We start from the raw sequence: 21,088 nt of genomic DNA, 5'->3' as shown, positions 1-21,088 counted from the left end.
TCTTTCCTTGTACCTTCTGGGCAAATACTCTCAGCTGAGAATTTATGAGTTCATAGAATCACTTGAGAGCCACAGAATCCATTAAACAAACTGTTAAAAGGATGATGAATGGGAAATATAAAGGATTACCCACCTTTTAGTGACCATTGTGTTCTGACAGTCAAAAACCAAAGTCTATTAATATAAGGCACAGTACACAGGGCAAAGTTTTTAAACGTATGGACCACAGATCCTCCAGAAGAGAAAACGTGTAGCAAATGTATGTATCCACTACATACCTGAAATCATTTTTACCATTCTTTGCACTATCTTTCTCACAGAATTGTACAACACAAATGTACAAGCAGCTAGCAAGCATTCTCCCTCTGAACTTGCACCAGGGAATTTTTTGATGATGGAGTGCTTGCAACTCAATCACCCATAGCCCCGAGTTTCTGTGGGTGTGACACAATCTCTTATGCTACTTTGTGCTGCCTCAACTAGCTTCAGATACTCCAAGACTTCCAATTTACACAATTGTTTTTGATTCCTTTCCAGCACATATTTAACAGCAAAGGCTATTGGACTGTGAGTCTTTGTCATGAGCACTTGCCAGTGTACCCTGCACACCCTCTGCTACACAACATGATCAAAACAAGGCGACTATACAGCCCATCACTTGGATTAGTACTTGCTTTTTGTGAACAAAATTTCACACTAGATTTTGCTCTACTACTGCAAATACACTAATAGTATATATCACTTCAAATATAATTATCTAGCAGCCCTTTACAAACACATGAATGAGAAAGAAACTGAAACTAAACACAAGTTTATTCATGAAAATTTTGTGATTTCATATTCTTAAGACCAATAGATAATTATTTAGATTAGTGTACATTAAATAACTCTGTTCTCTTTTTTATCAAACAGTATTTCAACAATTAAACAGAAGATTAATTCTATTTTGTTATGGCAATGCACTTCAAATTTCCCTTGAATATTTTCATTGTCTTAGTGGGAGCAGTGTTTAGTGCTAGATTGAAATGGCTGTCGTGTTTGTTTTTACCCCACCATTGTTCATGGTCAACAACTGGACTTACAAGATAGAAAAATTCACCCTGTGTAAGACTGCACAGGTATAGCTGTCCTGTACATACCAGGAATTACAAAACTTCTTCCAAATGCATTGATAGCAGGAATAGAAAAGGACATGTGTTGGTGAGTTAGCGAGGTGGAGCTAGCTGGATAGCTGCTGAGAGGCATAGCCAAGAAACTGCCATTCCTTGTAGACACTGCAGGGGCATCCACTTAGAAAAAAGAAAACAGGAGACAAAAACAAATGGAGAAAGTTATTTTATGGCTAGCAGCTAAGTGGGCCACAGGAGAGGTCTTTCAAGAAGAGGTCAAATGGGAAGGGAGGATTACATGTAGTGCGTGATTTCATCTGCTTAGTGAAAGTTTCTTATATATCAATTGAGATATACTTCGTTTGAACTGGTCTGCTGGTTTCCCTGGTGTTGCCACACCCTTATTCTCAGAGCTGGTTGTGTTGCTGCCTGTCTAGCAGCAACAATCAAGTCTATATTTAATCACTTCCTGTGGTCTAGTGGTTTGTCAAGAGCTACAAACCTGTAGTCTGGGTAAGATGTTTTTACGTTGTCTATCAGAAACTGATGTGTTATTATAGAAATCTCTATTTTTTTACTGTGCTCTATATATAAACAAACTTTTTAAGGGTGCTTTTTGGTTTGCGTGTAAATAAGCAAATAAAATCCCCACATAATTTCCTATCCGAGAACCACTGCGTTACTAGGATAGAAAAGATCAAGTACTGTTATAGCTCCACCTAGCCACAAAGGATGGGGCCAATCTGAAGTTTAATTTCGTTCAATTCCTTTGAAATATCTTGGGCTTATTACTGAACCTTAGTCTACATTATCCTCTTCACTGTAGAGACATTATTTTTTGAAGAGATAGTCTGTTTGCCTTTGCCTTTGCAAGATCACACAGTGACACTCATTTTGTAAGAGGGAAGATTAATTCTGATTTTGTTGTGTAGCTCAAATTTCTGTCAATAAGCTTTTTTTTTTTTTTTTTGTCCTCAGCACTTACATTGTCATCTGTATTTATTCCTTCCATCAGCACCTTTGCTGGGTCAATTAAAGTGAAAAGAGTGATAGTATTCTCAGCACTTTCTGAAAAAGGGTAGGTGAAACTTTACAATGTTAGCTCTGTCACAATTCTGTATACCACAGACTAGAATGCAAGCCCTTTTGAGGTTTTACATTCGCTTTATTTATTTATTTTAATCAGGAATTGATGTGCCATTTCCCTATCAAAACTCTCTTTGTTAGCATGGCATAAATGTAAACTTTAAGAAGTGCCAAATCTGTAAAGGAATTTAAACAGATACGTGATAATCTGCCTTTAATGCCTACTAATTGCCTAGGAATTTAACTGCATCTGAATGACCTAAAACCAGCATGGACCAGTTCATGAGGAAGTCTTTTTACCTTTCCAAATCCATCCAGCTGATTCTGCTCAATCTCTTGCCAGAAATCCACATGAATACTGGAAAATCAGTTTGGGTCACAGTCCCCTGGCTGTATGTGCCCTGGCTGTGACTTATGTCCACATTAAGCCAGTACTTAGAAATTGTAGGCCTCAGTTGTGCTGAGGTGCAGTCCCAGGATCCAAGCTCTCTCTGGATGGCTCTCTAGGTGGCAAGGTGCTTTTGGCTACCTGTCCCAACACATACAAGGCCATGGAGTTTGGTGCAGTCAGATCTCTCAGGAAGCCTGGGAAATGCACTAGCATAGAAGGATGCATATAGCACTTCAAAACACGGTATATCCAGAGGTAATTGCTCTCACATTTTTTGAAAGAGTATTTTGCATCGTTAGCTGTGTCTGAGATGCTCATTTAGCCTGCAGCTGGGAAAGAACTTGAACACTCATTTCCTCTGGGAAACACGTTACAGCCTGTGTGCTGGCCACAGCTCCTGCCTTGTGGATGGTCTGAGAGTGTGCAACACCTAGAAATTTCTCTTTCTCCAAATTCTTACTTTGGTGTAAAGAACTGTAGAATATGGACTGGGCCAAGAAACAGTTTCTTCACTGTTATTTTTACTAGGAGGTTTCATTGGATGTTTAGAAGGTGTCACACTTAAGCCATAGTTTGGCGTTTCCTGGTTTTGATCTTCTTTGTTGTCACATAACCCATCATAAACAAAAAGTGTACATGACAAGTTATGAAGATTGCCACTGGTCTGCTTTCTGCCCCCAGATGAGTTTAGAGGAGTTCAGCTGTATCTCTGTTGATGCAAAGGATGTCATTTGTGTATTGCCCAACAGAAATGTGTGCTTTTGAGGCATAAGGATCCTTCTGTCTCCAGGCCACAGGACTGTAGTCAGTCCTAAAATGCATATCTTAATACCTACTGATAAGAGATCATTGATCTCTGGCATCATGAATTAGACGGAGGTGTATAATAAGAAGTATATGATTCCACAGTTATTTCTACCCTACTGGAAGCACTGAAACATGAAAACACACCTCTGTGTTATATCATCAAATCTACGAGAACAGACTTTCTCTAGAAGGTAGAGCTACAACATTTAACTGCCTTAAACTTAACTGCTACAACATTTAATTGCCTTAAGAAAGGCACTATGGAACAAAAGACAATGCATGTTCAATAACTTTTTCCTGTTCAGCCAATATCTTACCAATTTTCTTGTATTTGGTTTCTGAAACATCAGCACAACTCTCTACGGAGCCTAAAAATGCTGGAAGAAAAAAAGGTGATAGTAAGTGACAGAAATGAAATCCAGTTTGTCATTTTTAAGCGACCATTGTGGAAACTTATTTTAACTTTTTAAAGTAGAAGGAGATGCTAGCAGTTTCAATTCAACTATTTCAGAACTGCATGAGTCCGATGTATTAAACATGAATGTGAAGAGTCTCATATTATTTTACTACAATACTGAAGTTTGAATTGGGCTTCAGATTTTTTATTTATTTATTTTTGTCAGTAATCAAATATTTTTGCAGTTCTTGCTGTTAAAAAGGGAATAGTTCAACTAATGCTTGCTAAGCTATAGATACACTGAAAACAAAATTAACATCGTCACATGGATGACAAAGAAAAGGGGGGGGGAAGAAATATAATACACTTAATGTCATATTAGAGGACAACAAATTCTGCAAATTATGAAGAATGTGCTGGGGGGAGATTTCACTTCCAGCCCACAGAGGATAAACAAATTCAGAGGAAGCACATCTGCTTATATCAGTGAAGAACTATAGGAGGAATATACTGAGGCTGATTTTAAAGCCAAAGTACCCTAATGCATATTTGGAATCCAAACACTACAGACTTTCAAGCTCTCACCGTTTTTTACTTACTTCTTTTGTGACATTTTTGCAGCTTTACATCAGTAAATATCTCAGTGCTTTCAGCAGTCATTTCATCCAAAATAAGGCTCCCTGCTAAAAAGATGTAATACTGAAAATGTATTGTTCTCCTAGAAATATTTTTCTTTGTTCTCCTAGAAATATTCCAGGAGGAGGTAAAAGGAAGAGAAAGATACCAGCAGAAAGCAACAATGAAACATGCTTCAAATAAAAGATGGGAACCAAAAATCATGCAGTAAAACATATCCAAATCTATACAATTTAGAAAGCCCTCAGAACTCTGGCCAAAGACTCTCTCACTGTGTGACATTAATCTACTGTGGCAAATTCAGTGGCTGCTAAAACACAAGTACTTCTCAATGCTCTAATGACAAGCAAAGGATTAAACATCACAACTGATTCACAGATATATTTTTTGTGTGATCTCAGTATTACTGAAGTTACTTGCTCATTTTGTATATGAAAAGGATTAGTTCCTTTAGATGTAGAGTAAAAGGTTCTGAACCATTTATATATTTTGTGTTGTAAGAACCGTGAAGTTATCCATACCAGTCTTCTACAGGCAAAGATGTAAACACTCATACTGTATCTCATTTCCTCAAAGATAAATATGAATATTGCCATTCAGTGTAACCAACCCCCCAAATTCTTAACACACCAGTAAAAAGCATTTAAAGTCACATAGGTTTCTTGTAGCCAGAATTAATTGTCCTAGATGTGGTACTACCTTTAGTAAGCTATTCCAAATTTCCCCAAGTATAAAAGAGGATGTGCAGATATTGTGTGAATCTTTCTCAATCTACAGATTTCCCAGCGGTCACGCATTAATATACATAATCTCAAATAGCAAACAGCTGCACCGCAGCCAAAACAATGATTTTGTACAACAAGCCAAGTGATTTATCTCTGGTTAAGCACTGATACGAAGAAATCATTCACTACATATATATTATACGATCGCTGCATTGATCAGGGAGAGAAGTAAAATCTGACATGCCTCCTCAGGCAACTGTGTGCATCCTGGACAGAAACAAGGGTGCATGAACTGCATTTGTATGCATGATAAGTTCTCTGGGTGGCTCAGGCTTAATGAATATATGTCAGTATGTGTCAAGTGCTCAGAATAAGTCTAATGCTGCTTGAGAGCCTATATAGCACTAGGCAGTCAAGCAGTGCATACGCTATTGCTTTGATGAGCTGACCTGCAACTTGGTCAGAGATACAACTGCTCTCTTTGAGGAAATCCTTCAAAATACAGAAAATCCTTGAAGTTTTTCAGGACACAGTTCCCAGGTGGAAAGAGGGAGGTGAAAGAGGATACCAGGTGATAGAAACCCTACTGGTATTCTGATTGTGGAGATGAGGAACAATGTAAGATGTTAGCCAGGACACTGTCATGGAGAAAATTCATCTTATTCACATAAATCTTACCAAAAGTATCTTCCACCTGCTTCTCCTGCTGATCTTTGAGCACATATTCTGCTAATTCAGCTACCAAAAAAAGAAAAAAAGGAACACAGTAACATCACAGTAAATTTCACAGTAAAATATTGTAAGTTTACTTTATTAACAGAATTCTCCAGTATAAGTGAAATTAAAGAGTTAAATTAAGTTTTTCTTGTAAATCGTTGCTCAGGAAACAAAGAACATGAGAAAGAAGAAGTGGAGACAGGAAGCGTTAAGCAGAAGGAGCCATTAATAGAGAGATTTTCCCCTGACAACCACAAACTGTTGTGCATGTTTCCTTACAACTCACAGGTTTAAGTACTATGGTTATACTTACCGTGCATGAGGACACTTGAATATATGCCACCACTTTAGAGCAAAAATAGAATTTGTAAGAAATAGATATATCAAGTAAGTAGAAAATAATGACCATGTTGACACCAAGCACTTAAAAAAAAAAAAAAAAAAAAAAAAGTTTTCATACCTATTCTAGCATAAGCTTCTCTGGCATTGGAAGAGAGATACAGTTCATCTCCATTTTCATCATTTTCCACTGTACACAGGAAATCCATACTATTCAACTGATCATAGTTGCTGGCATCAATTTCAGAATCTAGAATGAGAAAGGAGTTAGCATTGGGTTCAATGAATACCATAGCCAAAGAAAAATAACACAAAGCAGATCATGCAGAAAAGGCAGATTTAGTGCTTCAGCATACGGCTTTGGCTTTTTGGTGCATATTGGCTAACTAAGAACTGTCAGTAAACTTAGTTACCCAGAAATCAACACTTTTGTTAAACCCTGAGGATCCACCTCTCCTAGTAAATAAAAATGTTTCAGAACCCATTCCATGACACTAAGGCCTATAGACATGGCCTGGACTCATCCATATTATTAAACCTCTTTACTCTTTCAGTATGTGGTGATACCATCCAAATTCCCTCTTCAGAGTATTTCTGGGTCCATGCTAGCCACAGCTCTGCATCTAGAAATTGCCTGGGAAAATGTCAGTCGGCCAAGAAAAAAGCATGTCAGGGACTATATTAGCACTTTAACAATGGAGATGTCCTACTTCCCATAACCTGGGCGATGTCTTAATACTGTTTAATTTATCTATGTCTTCTCGGACAATGGGAAGGCTCAAAAGTATTGAAATCAATGAAACATCTCTGGTGTAGTAAGAGTTAGTCCTTTCTCCCTACTTAAACCTACTTTCAGTCACTGAGCAAGTGAGACCATGGAAGTGCAGAAAAACTCCTGCAGATATTAGTAATACAAGTTGAGAGAGCAAAACTCAAACTGGAAAATAATTACAATGATGATTCCGGATTCTGGTGCTCAGTTTTGCATTTGCACATGCACCTGCTGACACTGGTCACTCAGGAAAGCAACAAGGATGTGAAATGATATCAGTCGAATTTGGTAACTGTTTATGTCTATCTGACATGTAACTATAGGACTTCATATCTGGTATACACTAACTTGTGTTCTTTTATTGCCAGTCTTAACCCATAGCCCAGCTCATTTGTTTAAAATAAGCTCAGCTATTTCTCCACAACACAGTCAGCGGCATAGACACACTCTCATGTCTTTATGCCAACAAACTGAGGGAGAACAGAACATTCCACAATGTCCACTCAGGACAGGAACAGAATTTGAAAGTCAAGGCCAACCTTCTAACCTGATAAGCTGTATCAACATGTATGTAAGAACTACCACCTTTCCACCCTGGTCTTTCTGCTTTCTCCATCACAGAATAAAGAAATTATTGGTCTGTGCTCTCAGAAGCTATAAAACAACATCTGCTAATGCACATTTATTGTGTTGGTGCCTTAGGATCTCAGCTGGAAATGAAATGCTAGCTTGCTTGCAGTTAGCTTGCTAGCTTGGCTTCCTAGTATCATAGAACGGGATCTTTAAAGATCACAGTTTAACTTTTAGGTAGTTGTCTGTGGAACTATGAGTTGGATTCAAGGATCCTTGTGGGTCCCTTCCAATTGGAATATTCTATGATTCTATGATCACCCAGTTCCAACCCCTGCCATGGGCAGGAACACCTCCCACCCAACCAGGTTGCTCCAAGTCCCATCCAACCTGGTCTTGAACACTGCCAGGGATGGGGCATCCACAGCTTCTCTGGGCAATCTGTACCAGTGCTTCACTACCCTCACAGTGAATAATTTCTTCATTATATCTAACCTACATCTACTCTCTTTTCGTTTAAAACTGTTTCCCCTTATTGCATCACTACACACCCTGGTAAAGAGTCTCTACTGATCTTTTTTGTAGGCCCCCTTTATATTTTGGAAGGCTGCTATAAGGTCTCCCCAGAGCCTTTTCTTCTCTAGACTAAACAACCCCAACTCTTTCAGCCTCTCTTCTTAGGAGAGGTGCTCCAGCCCACAGATCATCTTTGTCACCCTCCTCTGGACCCACTCTTACAGTCCTGTGTCTTTCTTGTGCTGGGGACACCAGATCTGAACACAGTACTCCAGGTGGGATCTCACAAGGGTAGAGCAAAGGTGGAGAACCCCCTCCCTCAACCTTCTGGCCACACTTGTTTGATGCAGCCCAGGATATGATTGACTTTCTGGGCTGCAAATGCACATTGCTAGCTCATATGAAGTTTTTAATCCACCAATAGACCCAAGTGCCCACACGGAGGCCCTCCATCCATTCATCCCCCAGTCTGTACTGATGGTTGGAATCACCCCAACTGGGGTGCAGCACCTTGTGCTTGGCTTTAAATACATGGTAATTTATGGAAGGAGTTGCTATTTTATATACAGATAGTCACAAAGTTATCATATTGGAAAACCAAATGTCTGTTGAATTTAGTCCAGCCACCATGATGAACTGCCATTAGATGGCTACTTAATCTAGAGGAGATGGCAGTGACTTACAGCATGACAGCTAAACTATTCAAGGGCTTTTTAGTGTATTACTAACCTGCAAACAAGTCACCCTCTTCATTTCCAGATGACTTAGGGTCTAAGAGAGTAAACAGATGCACTGGATCGATGTCACTGTGCAGCAGATCAAGATAGCCATTTTCACAAACCAATGTTGAATCCATGATTTGTCTCTTGCTGTCTAAAATCAAATCACAAAACAGTTAGCTATGATGAAAGTCAACGCTTCTGTCAACCAGAATTACAAGTCTGCTGCTGCAGCTTTCTGTTGACCACAAGGCATTAAAATCTTAATGCTGTGGAACTGGTAATGCTAAAAAAGCCTTGAGTTGAGTTATAACCCTGAATTACTTAAATTTATAGATCCAGATGCAGCTTGCAATGAGACCTTTCATTTTTTTTCCCAAATCAGGGGAGTGGGATACTGCAGTCTGACCATTTGGGCCTAAAGCTCCTGGGAATAAATTATAACTTCTGTGAGTTCATCAGTATATAAGTGGTGCAAGCACAGACTCAGCAGGTACTGGGGGAATGAGAAGACTGCAGTGAAGATGATGGAAAAAGAATCCCATTCTGTACTGGTATGACAATTTCTTCTTAGGGTCAGCAGCTTCTGGCTGGGATGCTATATTCCAGTTCCTGAGACCTGCAGGTAGCACTAGGTGACATCTCCTCAGCACAGCAAATAGTAAAAGACTGAACAGTTGCTTCATAGAATTCTTCCCTAGACCTTATGGCTGACTGTGTATGGTCAACTTGAGAATTCATTTCTGGTAACAGGGCATTCACTGCAACTGTGAAATTTATCACAGTTATTTTAAAATCCATTTTCTTTCTAAACTTACCCATATCTGTTGGCACCAGACAAAAAAAATTATTCGTACTACATACATCTCCAGAACTCATGTGAGTACTTACTCATGAGCTAAGAATTACTATAGTGTTTCAGAGTACCATACAGAACCCAGACAATTCTCACTGCTCTAACGTTCCCTGCTGCAGCCACCAGTGTTTATATGGGCTAAGAACTGCTTAGGTTGCTGCAGCTATATTTTTTGATAAAGTTTCTCTCTTCCTCCACTTCATTTTCTTCTATTACTTCCAGTTACTGCAGGAGGCACCAGAATAAACTCAAACACTCCTCCTGGATATTCCGTAAGTAGTGTAAAAACTGTACATGTTTATTCATCATCTTTATCAAACTATTTCCAAAACAAATATTGGCTTTTCAGTGTTTACAGATCCTTGATATGAATGCTACCTGGGCTGATGATCCCAGTCATTAACTTCACCATAATACCCAGATGCCAACGTGAAATGGACAACGGGCAAATTTTCCAGTCAGTATTCTGTTAAAATGGCCACAAACTGCAACCATGCAAAGTTTCAGACTGGCATCAAGAACCATGTTTTGCAATGAAGGATACTTATAATACAGCTCTCAAATATTCTGCCTTTTGCAGAATGCCATTAATGTCCCTGGTTGCACACATCTACTTTGCCAAGGTGGCAAATATGGAGCAACCTGCTGGACCATCAAGTCTACCTGCAACAGCAAAAATAAATACAGCTCTGACAAAAGGAAGCAGGCAGACCTAGTCAAACTGCCACAATCTGCTTTGTTATGAACTAATCCTCATTCCTCACAGTCCTGTGTGGGGTTGTCCCTTTGTAGAGCTTGGAAATGGACCTTTCTGCATCCTGCCAGAGAAGACACCAGAATCTAGAGCCAAACCTTAGGACAAGCAGTGGACGTAGTGAGGCCCCACATGTAGGAGTGACCTACAGTCAGGTAGTTCTCCTTTTTCATGTTGTGTGGCCTCATTATGTTACCAACATCGCAAAATTTTGAAGTTATTGCCTGCCCTGCTATAAACAGAAAGCAGAAGTTGACAAACCTTTGCGAGAACCAGGAATGTGGCAAATTTTCAATTTGCTACTGCATTTTACATTGCCACATTCTGTGTTGAATTAACAGAAAATCTAAACACAGTCAGGCCTTTCAGAATACCAGGCTTCCACACTGTGAATAATGCCGTTGAAGCATTACCTCTGATTCAATATGATTTTGGGGTTATAGACAGAGAACTAATTAGCAGAAGCTCATAAGTTTCATGGTCCTGAGTGACCTGCTCCAGGTGGCCCTGCCTGAGTAGCAGGGTTGGAGCAGATGACCTCCAGAGATCCTCTCCAACCTTAACCATTCTGTGATCCTGTGAAGCTGTAAAGGGAATGCAAGATAAACAAATTCATTACTCCTTCCAAGTTCAGCAATTAGTAAAGTGCTTGATTACAGCAGATGAAGAAAAGGGCAAGTCCTATGGATAAAAACTAAGTTGGCCTTCTTAGTCTTCATGGAAATGAAAAGTTTTATTTAACTCATAATCATAAGAGCTTTTGTTATTTTAAAGCTTTCTCTCAATGGCATTTTAGTGTGGTTAAATATGTAAGTAATGCACAATGTTTTGCATTACGAGGTCAAGGAATCAGGAAGCAGCCAAGAGGAATTCTAGAGACTTCCACCAGCTAGAGAGGTGAAAATTAAAAACTAAGAAGTACTATAACCCAGCAGCACAGGAGTGAGAGAAATGTAGCCATCTACCTAGGGAAGAATGAAGACTGCTACTCTTTTAAAAATGAAAACTTAAATATTTCTCTTTTTTGCTTCAGTTTATCCTCTTTTTTTTTTTTTTTTTTTTTTTTTTTTTTTTTTTTCCTTCATTGCATTGGGTTTGACCCAAATGTACATGCAGCTGCCTTCCTATTGACTACACTGGATTTTGGATGCTGTCATTTCTTTCTTTAGCTGAACCAAGAAATTCTTATTAGCAGCTGGGCTGCTGTGTTAAAATGATGGTGGGACCACTAATAGCACTTTGTCCAAGGCTGCAGGGAAAAAGAAAGGAGTTTTGGAAAGACTTCTACGTAACAAGAATGACAGAGGCAAACAGGATTGTGCCTCAGGGACAGCGAGTGTTTGGCTGTGGGTTGGAACTGAAGGACAGAAAACGAAACCTGACATTATACTAAGCATGTTTACAACAGCAATTGCTTTCCCATGGCTTCCCCTTTTTTCTCACTGCATCCCACTGAATCCAGCAGCCCACTGCCTGAGACCACGGGGGACTATGTTCTCTATCGCTCAGACACTTTCTTGGTTGTTTCCTACACAATTCTAATTTAGCTTACTGATAATACATTCCCCTTGGGGTGCCATGCAATGCTGCAAAAACGGGCATATGGCACACTTTCACATCACAGGACTAAAAAGTGTCATCGCAATCCCTGGGAACTGAAGTTTAAACATCGCAGTCCCTGTGTTAGAGCTGTGACTGCTGCTCTCAGCCAGCTCTCGGGGGGACAACAGAGGCCTCGCATCACCTGGGATGCGAGTGCTCTCATTTGTGGTCAGTGTCTGTGCACAAAGTGGAAGTGCTGGGTGGAGTTAGACAGGATGCACTTCCCAAAGTATTTCCAGGCCTTGCAGAAAGTTCAATCCTTTGTTGTGTGGACCCTTGTTAAAACTATTTTTGTGTCTTTAAATATTGAAGCAAAACCTCCTTCCCACAGCAGTCTAGATACTCCAGCTCCATCATTATATGCAACAGACCTGTGTTCCCTTTGTATTACCTCTGCAATGATACAGCACATAACTGTTACAGCAGGGTTTCTACACAGGATGCATTTGTGTTAGTGCTGTATTCTGCTCATACAGCACAATATGATTCATTTGCAAGACTCTCAGTGGTTTTTGTCCAGTGCTATTTCAGAGCACAAGCAAAACCATGAGAATTAACAATGCTGGAAAAGTAGTAAAAGAAATAGTGAGCATCACCACACCAGGACAAAGAATCCAGTTGAAGAAGCAGTAGGTGCTCACTTAAACACAGACAAATCTTAAGAGTTAGACGGGGCATTTTAGATTTCAAAAGATAAAGGGAATCGTAATTTGTCATTTGGCCTCAATAATTTGACACCAAGTAATGAATTCTGCTACTAACTAAAACCAAATGGTAAGAGAAAGGAGGTTTATACAAAGGCAATAATGTAAAGTTTTCTCCAAAAAGGAGGTAGATGCTTCTGAAGAGATCGTTAGGGGGGTTCCTTTCCCTAACTCTGTTGACAGCTGAACTAACAGGTAAGAAAGCATTCTTCCCACATGAGTATAGACATTAAAAAAATAATAATAAAAAATTAATTTCAGGAACACAGGAAACTCTGTTCCCCTGCAATTTAATTTTTGTACCAGTTCAAGAAGCTGAGGGTAATTCCTAGCAGGGCAGTAGTAGTGCCAGGTAAATCACACATTTTATAACTGGAGGATGACGTAACATTACTACTCCAAATCTTAAGTTACAGAAAGACAAGAGAGTGGGACTTTCTTAAAGACAGGAGTTAAAACAAAATCACACAAATATTACTTAAAAATGTGATACACTTAGGATGAATCCGAGTTAAGCAAGCTGACAAAAAAAAAGGTTCTATCAAACTATCTAAATATGCATTTCAGTGAAACACTGCTACTTAGAGCTAAAAGCTCAGTAACATCAGCCACAATTTTTAAGACTTTTTTTTTTTTTTTTAACAACTTTCTCTTGATCTGCTCACTTTCTCTGCACCCCCTGAAGGTTACTGTGTCTGTGTGGTCCATAACCCACAACACAAACCAGCAGGCAGGGTCATGTTTTTTGGGTTTTGACCCACGGGTGTTTCGGGGTGATGCTCTCTGGAGTATGGGCAGGTCATCAGCAGCACAAGTCCCCTCCATGCTACAATAACTGTCTCTCCTCTCCCCATGTCCATTTCCAGCAATTCCTCTGCTCCGCAGGCACCAAACAGCTTTTTCTTTCAGAGAAGGTCTGATTGTTCTGAAACTGTGGATAACGGTGCCCAAACTATATTTAGCTTTGAGAGTTTGGGTTTCTGTTTCAGATCTGTGAAAAAGTTTATACTTCTGAAAGCCTGTTCATCTTTTTCCTGTTGTATGACATGATTTAATAAAAGACACTACTTTTACCTACAGAATGTACCTGGCTCATGCAGTATTGTTACTTTCCATGGGTTTTATAGTCTAAAATGAAAGAACAGAGATGATGCCACAAAAAAAAGTGGCACTATATCCTGTCTTATTCTCCTTTGTCTCCTTCAGGTGAGTTTAAAGAAGTTAAAAAAAGTGTAAGTATCAAGTAGAAGGATTTTCTGCTTTTCAATGAACTTTGCTGTATGGTGACCAACACAAATTTAAAACAAAACTCAACCAGACAAAAACTAGAAGTCCTGCCTGGGAGATAGCCGAAAGCAGGAAGACTGATCACGCGCTGTCCTGCAGGTGCGATAGCTGGGAAAATATTTGAGAGCAAAATCTGCCTTCTGACGCCAGCATTGACTCTGGTGTCACAGTTGTGCTCATCTTGCCCATCTCAGCAGTGAGGTGATATAAAGTGGTACAGTAGACACCTTGCCTTCTTTTGTCAGACCAACTACCTTTGCATTTGGAGACTTTCTTCAAGACAGAGCCTTAGCCCTCCTAAATCAGAAAGTTTTCTTGCCAGAGCTCTAAGACTGGAAACAAGCCAGTTTTTTCTAATGCTCCATGGTTTCACTTTCAATACAAGCAAAATTTGTACAAAGAACAAGTGCATTCCTCTCAAAATCGGAAAGAAACTATAACAAGCTTTCAAGCAATTAACAGAGCTGGACACAAAACAAAATCGCTGAAAAGTCTCCAAAACTTCACCCACTCAAATACAGACTTTATCCCACAAATACTTCAGGACCAGATACTGACACACCGCTGTTACCAATATTCACGGCAGGCAATATTAGATGGATTTACCATGACAAAAGCACAGCATTCAAGAATTGAGGAAAAACTGACCTTAGGAAAGCAGGCAGTTCCTGTTCCTTCACTCAGGATTCAGCACCAGAAAAGCAGGAGAGCTGCTGTCACTGCCTAGGGCTCACAGAAAGTAACAGCAGAAAGGAGGAAATGAGCTAGGCCAGTCACAGCAGAAATGCTAGAGGCTTAAGGGGAATTCCAAAGAGGAAAACTAAGAGGAAGCTCCCTTCTGGCAGCTCCTGTAGAATAAGCGTGGGTAACCTGTCACTTGCCACAGCTAAGAAGAGCCTGTGCTTCTCACTCCGTAGGAACGGAACAATTTATCCGAGTAGAAATTGGATGGGTGTCAATGGTAACAATTTTCAGTGCCCTCCAGAATGCTCTTTGTGGTTTTATTCTGGTTCAAACCTGTCCTAAAGTCACACTGTTAAACAGTCCATCAGTAAGAATAAAGCAAGCAGCATGCAAACACTCTTACCTTGCAGCTTCATGTGCTCAAGCAAAAATGAAAGTACCTTTCACACATTCACAAGCTCTGCCAACACAAAATTGGTTTGCTCTCTTCTGCAAGTGTCTTTTGCCATTGGTCCAAAATGACACATACAATGTTCTGTGTAACGTAAAGCTTGTCTGGCTTACATACGCTGTTCAGAGTTTGCTGGTATCAACATGTGGCAGACAGCATTTATTCATTTAATGAATCTCAGACTGAGTCACACCTTTGCAGTGCCTATCTGGCTTAAGACACAGATCCTTTTGAAAGCCAACTTACCTAATGAGTGTTCCTGCCATGATACCTATAGCTGCTTATCAACAGCTTATAACAAAGTTCCAGAGTTTGAAGAGGGAAGGAAGTGGGATTTGATGAAGTCAATGGCTTTAAAGACTTGTGAAGTAAAATTTTGGTCAGCCGCTTGGTAACACTGGCTTCTGCACAAGGCAGCATGTCCTATCAAAAAATCAGCTGCTGACCTAAGCCTTTTCCCTTTGCAGAGGAGCTCCACTTCCACCAGCTTCCATGGGAACATGCTCACAAGAGATGATGTTTCCTTCCTGGGAGCAGCTGATCATAATACAATCTTTGCATGGAAAACCCCTACAACAGTTAAGAGAATAATTGTTAACCCTGTTCTAATGCACAGCACAACCCCACAAGTTATAAGCTCCTTTACCAGCCGTATAGCCAGATTTCTTTATCGGCTTCTGAGACTGCAATCCCATGAGGTAAGCGATTTACTTCAAGGATGACAGTTTGGGGAACAAAAGAGACTCCAGTTCACATAAACTACAGTAAACAGTGGTTGTCCACTTTTTGAACAATGACCACAGCTCATTAGAAACAGCAGAAATGAATGGATGGAGCAAATCAGAATACTAGTTCATCTAATGGACTAATCTATAATGATGGTCTTAAGAGTGTAAAGCCAACTGGAAAACAGGAGGCTATGAAAGCCAAGAACTAACTGGCTGAACTCCTCAGATGACCATCACCTTCTGTGCTTCAGTTTTTGCTGATTCAAAACGAAGACATGCTGCCCTATGGCAAAAGGAACAAGCAGAATATATCAATAGGTATTGAAAGCACAGCAAAACTGATGTCAATGATGCACTTTACAAGAGAAGGAAAGCTGGGGCTTTCTCACCCAGAAATTCTAAACATCCTTTTCAGGTAAGACAAACATCTGCAAAACTACAAAGTAGTGAGAAACCTGCTGGTATCAGTCTGTTCCTGACCCGAGCTGTCTTTGCAGAGTGAAACGGTCATTGAACATATGTCTGCAAGCGAACAAATTGGAAAAGGAAAGTTAGAAAAAAAAATGCTTCAAGGGAAGGCTAATACAGTTTGAGCCTCTTCGTGAGAAATTTGTCTTTGAAACCACTTTTTTTAAGTTCATCTCTGTACTACAGAATCTAGAGAACAGTGACAATGGTTGAACATGTGATGGATGAAGACTAATGCTTCTTCTGATGCTCTCTGGTTTCCCTATGTCGCATCTCAAATTCAAGCTTTGTGACAGAGGCACAGAGCCAGGCACAACAGCATCAAGATCTTTGAACAGAGATTTTAGTTGCTACCGTTACAAAAATGAGAAGGACCAGCTATCTTTATGAACACATCAGGGATGTAATTAAAAACAGAAAATAAACTATATATACCCCCAGTTTAAGTGACACTAGGGTACTTGCTATGATATTCTACATTTAAATATAACTTGTTGGCATTAATTTGACTGTAATAGCAGCACTAAGGTCTTCTGGTTAGGTATTTTTCCTCTCATGAACAAGTTTTTCATTAGCACTTCTTCTTGTACTTTCACCAATACCCTGAGAAATAATGCCCAGTGCTGTATTTTAGGAGAAGAAAAAGTTTGCACCCACAATGGTGTCCAAGGTCCTCCCATCAGTTTTACAGGACTATCTGGGTATTCTATTAAGTATTCTTTTATTCTCCTTTTTGAGTTGCTTGGTTTCGTAAAAGTCATAGAATCATAGAATATCCCGAGTTGGAAGGGACCCATAAGGATAACCAAGTCCAACTCCTGGCACTGCACAGGTCTGCCCAAAAGTTTAGACCATATGACTAAGTGCACAGTCCAATCTCTTCTTGAATTCAGACAGGCTTGGTGCAGTGACTACTTCACTGGGGAGCCTATTTCAGTGTGCAACCACCACCTTGGCGAAGAACCTCCTCCTGATGTCGAGCCTAAACTTCCTCTGCCTCAGCTTAACCCCGTTCCCGCGGGTCCTATCACTGGTGTTTATGGAGAAAAGGTCTCCTGCATCTCCACTCCCCCTCGTGAGGAAGTTGTAGACCATGATGAGGTCCCCCCTCAGCCTCCTCTTCTCCAGGCTGAACAGGCCCAGTGACCTCAGCCGCTCCTCCTAAGTCTTCCCCTCTAGGCCCTTCACCATCTTCCTCGCCCTCCTCTGGACACTCTCCAACAGTTGAATGTCCTTTTTGTACTGTGGTGCCCAGAACTGCACACAGTACTTGAGGTGAGGCCACACCAGCGCAGAGTAGAGCGGGACAATCCCTTCCCTCGACCAACTAGCAATGCCGTGCTTGATGCATCCCAGGATACAGTTGGCCTTCCTGGCTGACAGGGCACACTGCTGGCTCATATTCAAATTGCTGTCAACCACAACCCCCAGATCCCTCTCTTCAGGGCTGCTCTCCAGCGTCTCGTTGCCCAGTCTGTACGTATAGCTAGGGTTGCCCCATCCCAGGTGCAGGACCCAGCACTTGCTTTTGTTAAACTTGATGTGGCTGGTGATCACCCAGCTCTCCAACCTGTCCAGATCTCTCTGCAAGGCCTTTCCACCCTCATCTGAGTCCACAACTCCTCCAAGTTTGGTGTCGTTGGCAAATTTGCTCAAAACACCTTCTAGTCCTATATCCAAATCATTTATAAAAACATTTAAGAGGACTGGCCCTAAAATGGAGGCTTGAGGGACCCCACTAGTGACCACCTGTCAGCCTGATGTGGACCCATTTACCACAACCCCTCGAGCCCTGCCCGTCAGCCAATTGCTCACCCATTGTATGATGTTTTTGTCTAGTTGTATGCTGGACATTTTGTCCTGTAGGATCCTATGGGAAACCGTGTCAAAAGCCTTGCTGAAGTCCAAAAATATCACATCAGCTGGTTTCTTGAAAACTGCCAGCTTCCGGTCTACCAGGACCTCTCCAGATTCCCAAGATCGTTGAAAAATAATTGAGAGAGATCCCGCAATGACGTCAGCCAGCTCTTTAAGCACCCTGGGATGAATCCCATCCGGACCCATGGACTTGTAGGGATCCAGGTGGAGCAGCAAATCCTGCACACGTTCAGAGTCGGTTGGGAGTTTGTCATTCCCACCGTCACAGTCCTCCAGCTCAGGGCACCCTGGGTCCCAAAGCCCATCATCAGCATTGAAGACAGAGGCAAAGAAGGCATTAAACGTCTCTGCTTTGCCTATGTCATTGTCTGTGAGGAGACCTTCCCCATCAAGTAGTGGACCTATGTTTTCTTTGGTTCTCCTTTTTCTGTTCACATATCTAAAAAAAACCTTTTTATTGTCTCCCACAGACATGGCCAGCTTCAACTCTAGTTGGGCTTTGGCCACACAAATTTTCTCCCTACAAACACGAACAGCATCCCTGTATTTCTTCCTCATCACCTGACCCTTCTTCCAGCAGTCATACACTCTCTTTTTTCACCTAATCTCCAGTAGAAGATCCCTCGTCAGCCATGCTGGCCTCCTGCCCTGCCTGCCTGACTTCCAGTATTTTGGACTTGCGCGATCTTGTGCTTTTAGGAGGCAGTGCTTAAAGACTGACCAGCACTGATGGATGCCAATGCCTTCAAAAGCAGTTTCCCAGGGGACCTTGCTGACTAGTTCCCTGAGCAGCCTGAAGTCTGCTTTCCCCATGTCCAGGGCTGAAGTTTTGGTGGCAGTTTTCCTTCTGTCACCATAAATTCTAAACTCAACCACTTCATGGTCACTATGACCAAGACGGCCACCAATTGCCATGTCTCCCACAAGACCCTCTCTGTTCTTCAGCAACAGGTCTAGGAGGGCACCTTTCCTAGTTGGCTCCCTTAGCACCTGCACCAAGAAATTATCATCTAGTAATTATCAAAATTATCAAGTAATTCTGAATACTATAATTTAAGCTGGGGTTCTGTTGTTTCACATAAAATGGACCATGTTAGGATTGTCCCAGTACTACTCCTGTTCTTCGTTACATACAACATTAATTTGCTGTATGTAAATTACATACATTATAAGGTCTTCACATTTTTATGTCTTCTACTGCCCACTAAGAATCTCAGATTTCTTGAACCCAGCTTCATAAGTCTTTAAGTACTTCCTGTCCTTAAGTTTGCAGCAGTCTGTTATAGACATTGTTATTTTTATGATTATTAGGCACTTGGAACTTGCAACAGAGTGCACTCCCCCCAGTACATGCTTGACAAATCTAAGGGATTTCCCCACATCAGTTGTCAGGATGAACAAATCATCATGAACAAATGTTGCTCAGACTATCAATGGCTGGGATGTCAGTTGAGAAAAATTGATCTTAGCATAGTTTCCTTAATCTATTTTGCATTTTGTGTTCTGCAAAAGATGGCAAAGAATAAGTCTTATAATGGCCTGACTATGTAAAGGGATATCTGGGTGCTACCCTGAATAGGTGGATCTGCTTTAACTGCTGTTGAATTACATTCTTTGCGTTTCCCTTCCTTACCTGCTCTCCACTGATGCACTTTGCACTATGTCACAATGCAATCTCAATATGCAATAAACAAAAGTAAATCTTTAACAATGCAAAAAAAAAAAAAAGAAAAAGCTGATTTACCAGACATGTGCTTGGTTCCTGTTGGCTCATTATCTGTGATGTTTTGAGGTCTACTGCCACAGAGGTTTAAACAAGAGTGGTGAATCAACGTGTTCCAATACAGGTCCCATTTCTCCACAAATGTCAGAGAAATCTTCCTTGCAAGGTCCTCTCTGTCTTTTTCATGGAGCAAGGCCTGATGGTACTCCTTGGATATCACATGTTCTTTCAGCATGAGGTTAAGCAATGCATTGTCATCAGAAGCTGTAGCACCTGAAAGAATCTTCCTTATTCTAGGCAGGATCTCCTTAAAAAGATTCATACCTGCAGCTGAGGATACTTGAAGGAGGTCTGAGCAAAATCTGAACTGCTTCAATTAAAAGTAAAAAAAAAAAAAATCTACTCAGTCAGCATAAAAAAAATGAAGTGAAAAAAAAAAGTTCAGAGACTTTGGCTTGCAGCAGCAGAGGTGTTTCCTCATTTCATTAAGCCTTTAAATAATATTTCCAAGAACAAATAGCTTCTTCATGAAATGACAAAACATCATGATTCTTCCAGGCATTCAATTCGTAAAAGAATTTTCAAAATCAGCAATATGATCATCTCAAAAAATAACTAAAAAACATTTGTTCCATTAAAGAACGACTGTTACAGCTGTGTCTTTTTCTCCCAGCAGAGCTAGAATGTAGATGCACTAGTGGACCCAGATAGGTCACTGCTAAATCATAACAGTACCAAAAGCATCAGCACAAAACATATCCTCTGCAAGACGTACAGGTTTAAAACTCAGAGACTTCAACATAGGATTAGAGATTCAGTTGTGAATGAATTTTGATTTCACAAAAGTCAAACAAATTAGAACCAGGGTAAAAACTCTGAGGTAGCAAATGATTCCAAATCTGGCTCTGGTTTCTGCCACATCTGAAGTTATGAGATTGAAAAAAAGTAATTAGAAAAACTGGTCACGCGTTCCATATATTCTTATTCAAAGGTAACATACTTATATTCCAAGGGGTGGATACTTTAAATTAAATTCCTTACAGAGAAGTTTTAAAGTCCCCAGTTCAAAAGAGTACCAAATCTTCCATAACAGAAACTCCAAATCTGCTACCACCTGACTCCTCACCTCAAAACTAGTACAAAATCTTTTTTTAATACTAGCTTCTTGA

At 40.5% G+C, this 21,088-nt stretch overlaps 1 protein-coding gene across 5 annotated transcripts in view; it reads right to left on the bottom strand.

The window, feature by feature from the left end:
• CIITA (class II major histocompatibility complex transactivator) overlaps nt 1-20,258 on the bottom strand; it is a 35,477-nt gene extending 15,219 nt beyond the window's left edge. For 3 of the 5 annotated variants that reach the window (XM_035339330.1, XM_035339332.1, XM_035339331.1), the window contains exons 1-7: nt 19,941-20,258; nt 8,795-8,938; nt 6,329-6,457; nt 5,830-5,889; nt 4,390-4,473; nt 3,711-3,770; nt 1,140-1,289 (exon numbers count right to left, since the gene is read on the bottom strand). In XM_035339330.1, coding sequence (XP_035195221.1) covers nt 1,140-1,289; nt 3,711-3,770; nt 4,390-4,473; nt 5,830-5,889; nt 6,329-6,457; nt 8,795-8,938; nt 19,941-20,241 — 928 coding nt within the window. In that variant the 5' untranslated portion in view covers nt 20,242-20,258. Of the gene's footprint in view, nt 1-1,139; nt 1,290-3,710; nt 3,771-4,389; nt 4,474-5,829; nt 5,890-6,328; nt 6,458-8,794; nt 8,939-14,635; nt 14,751-19,940 lie in introns of those variants that run through there. The other 2 variants (XM_035339335.1, XM_035339334.1) reach the window with 2 other exon arrangements.
• Between the last annotated feature and the right edge of the window lie 830 nt (nt 20,259-21,088).

The sequence above is a fragment of the Oxyura jamaicensis genome, chromosome 14 (genome assembly GCF_011077185.1).
Source record: "Oxyura jamaicensis isolate SHBP4307 breed ruddy duck chromosome 14, BPBGC_Ojam_1.0, whole genome shotgun sequence".
In the NCBI taxonomy this organism is placed as follows: Eukaryota; Metazoa; Chordata; class Aves; order Anseriformes; family Anatidae; genus Oxyura; species Oxyura jamaicensis.
The sequence above is the reverse complement of the archived record's forward strand: the minus strand, read 5'-3'. Positions and strand labels throughout refer to the sequence as shown.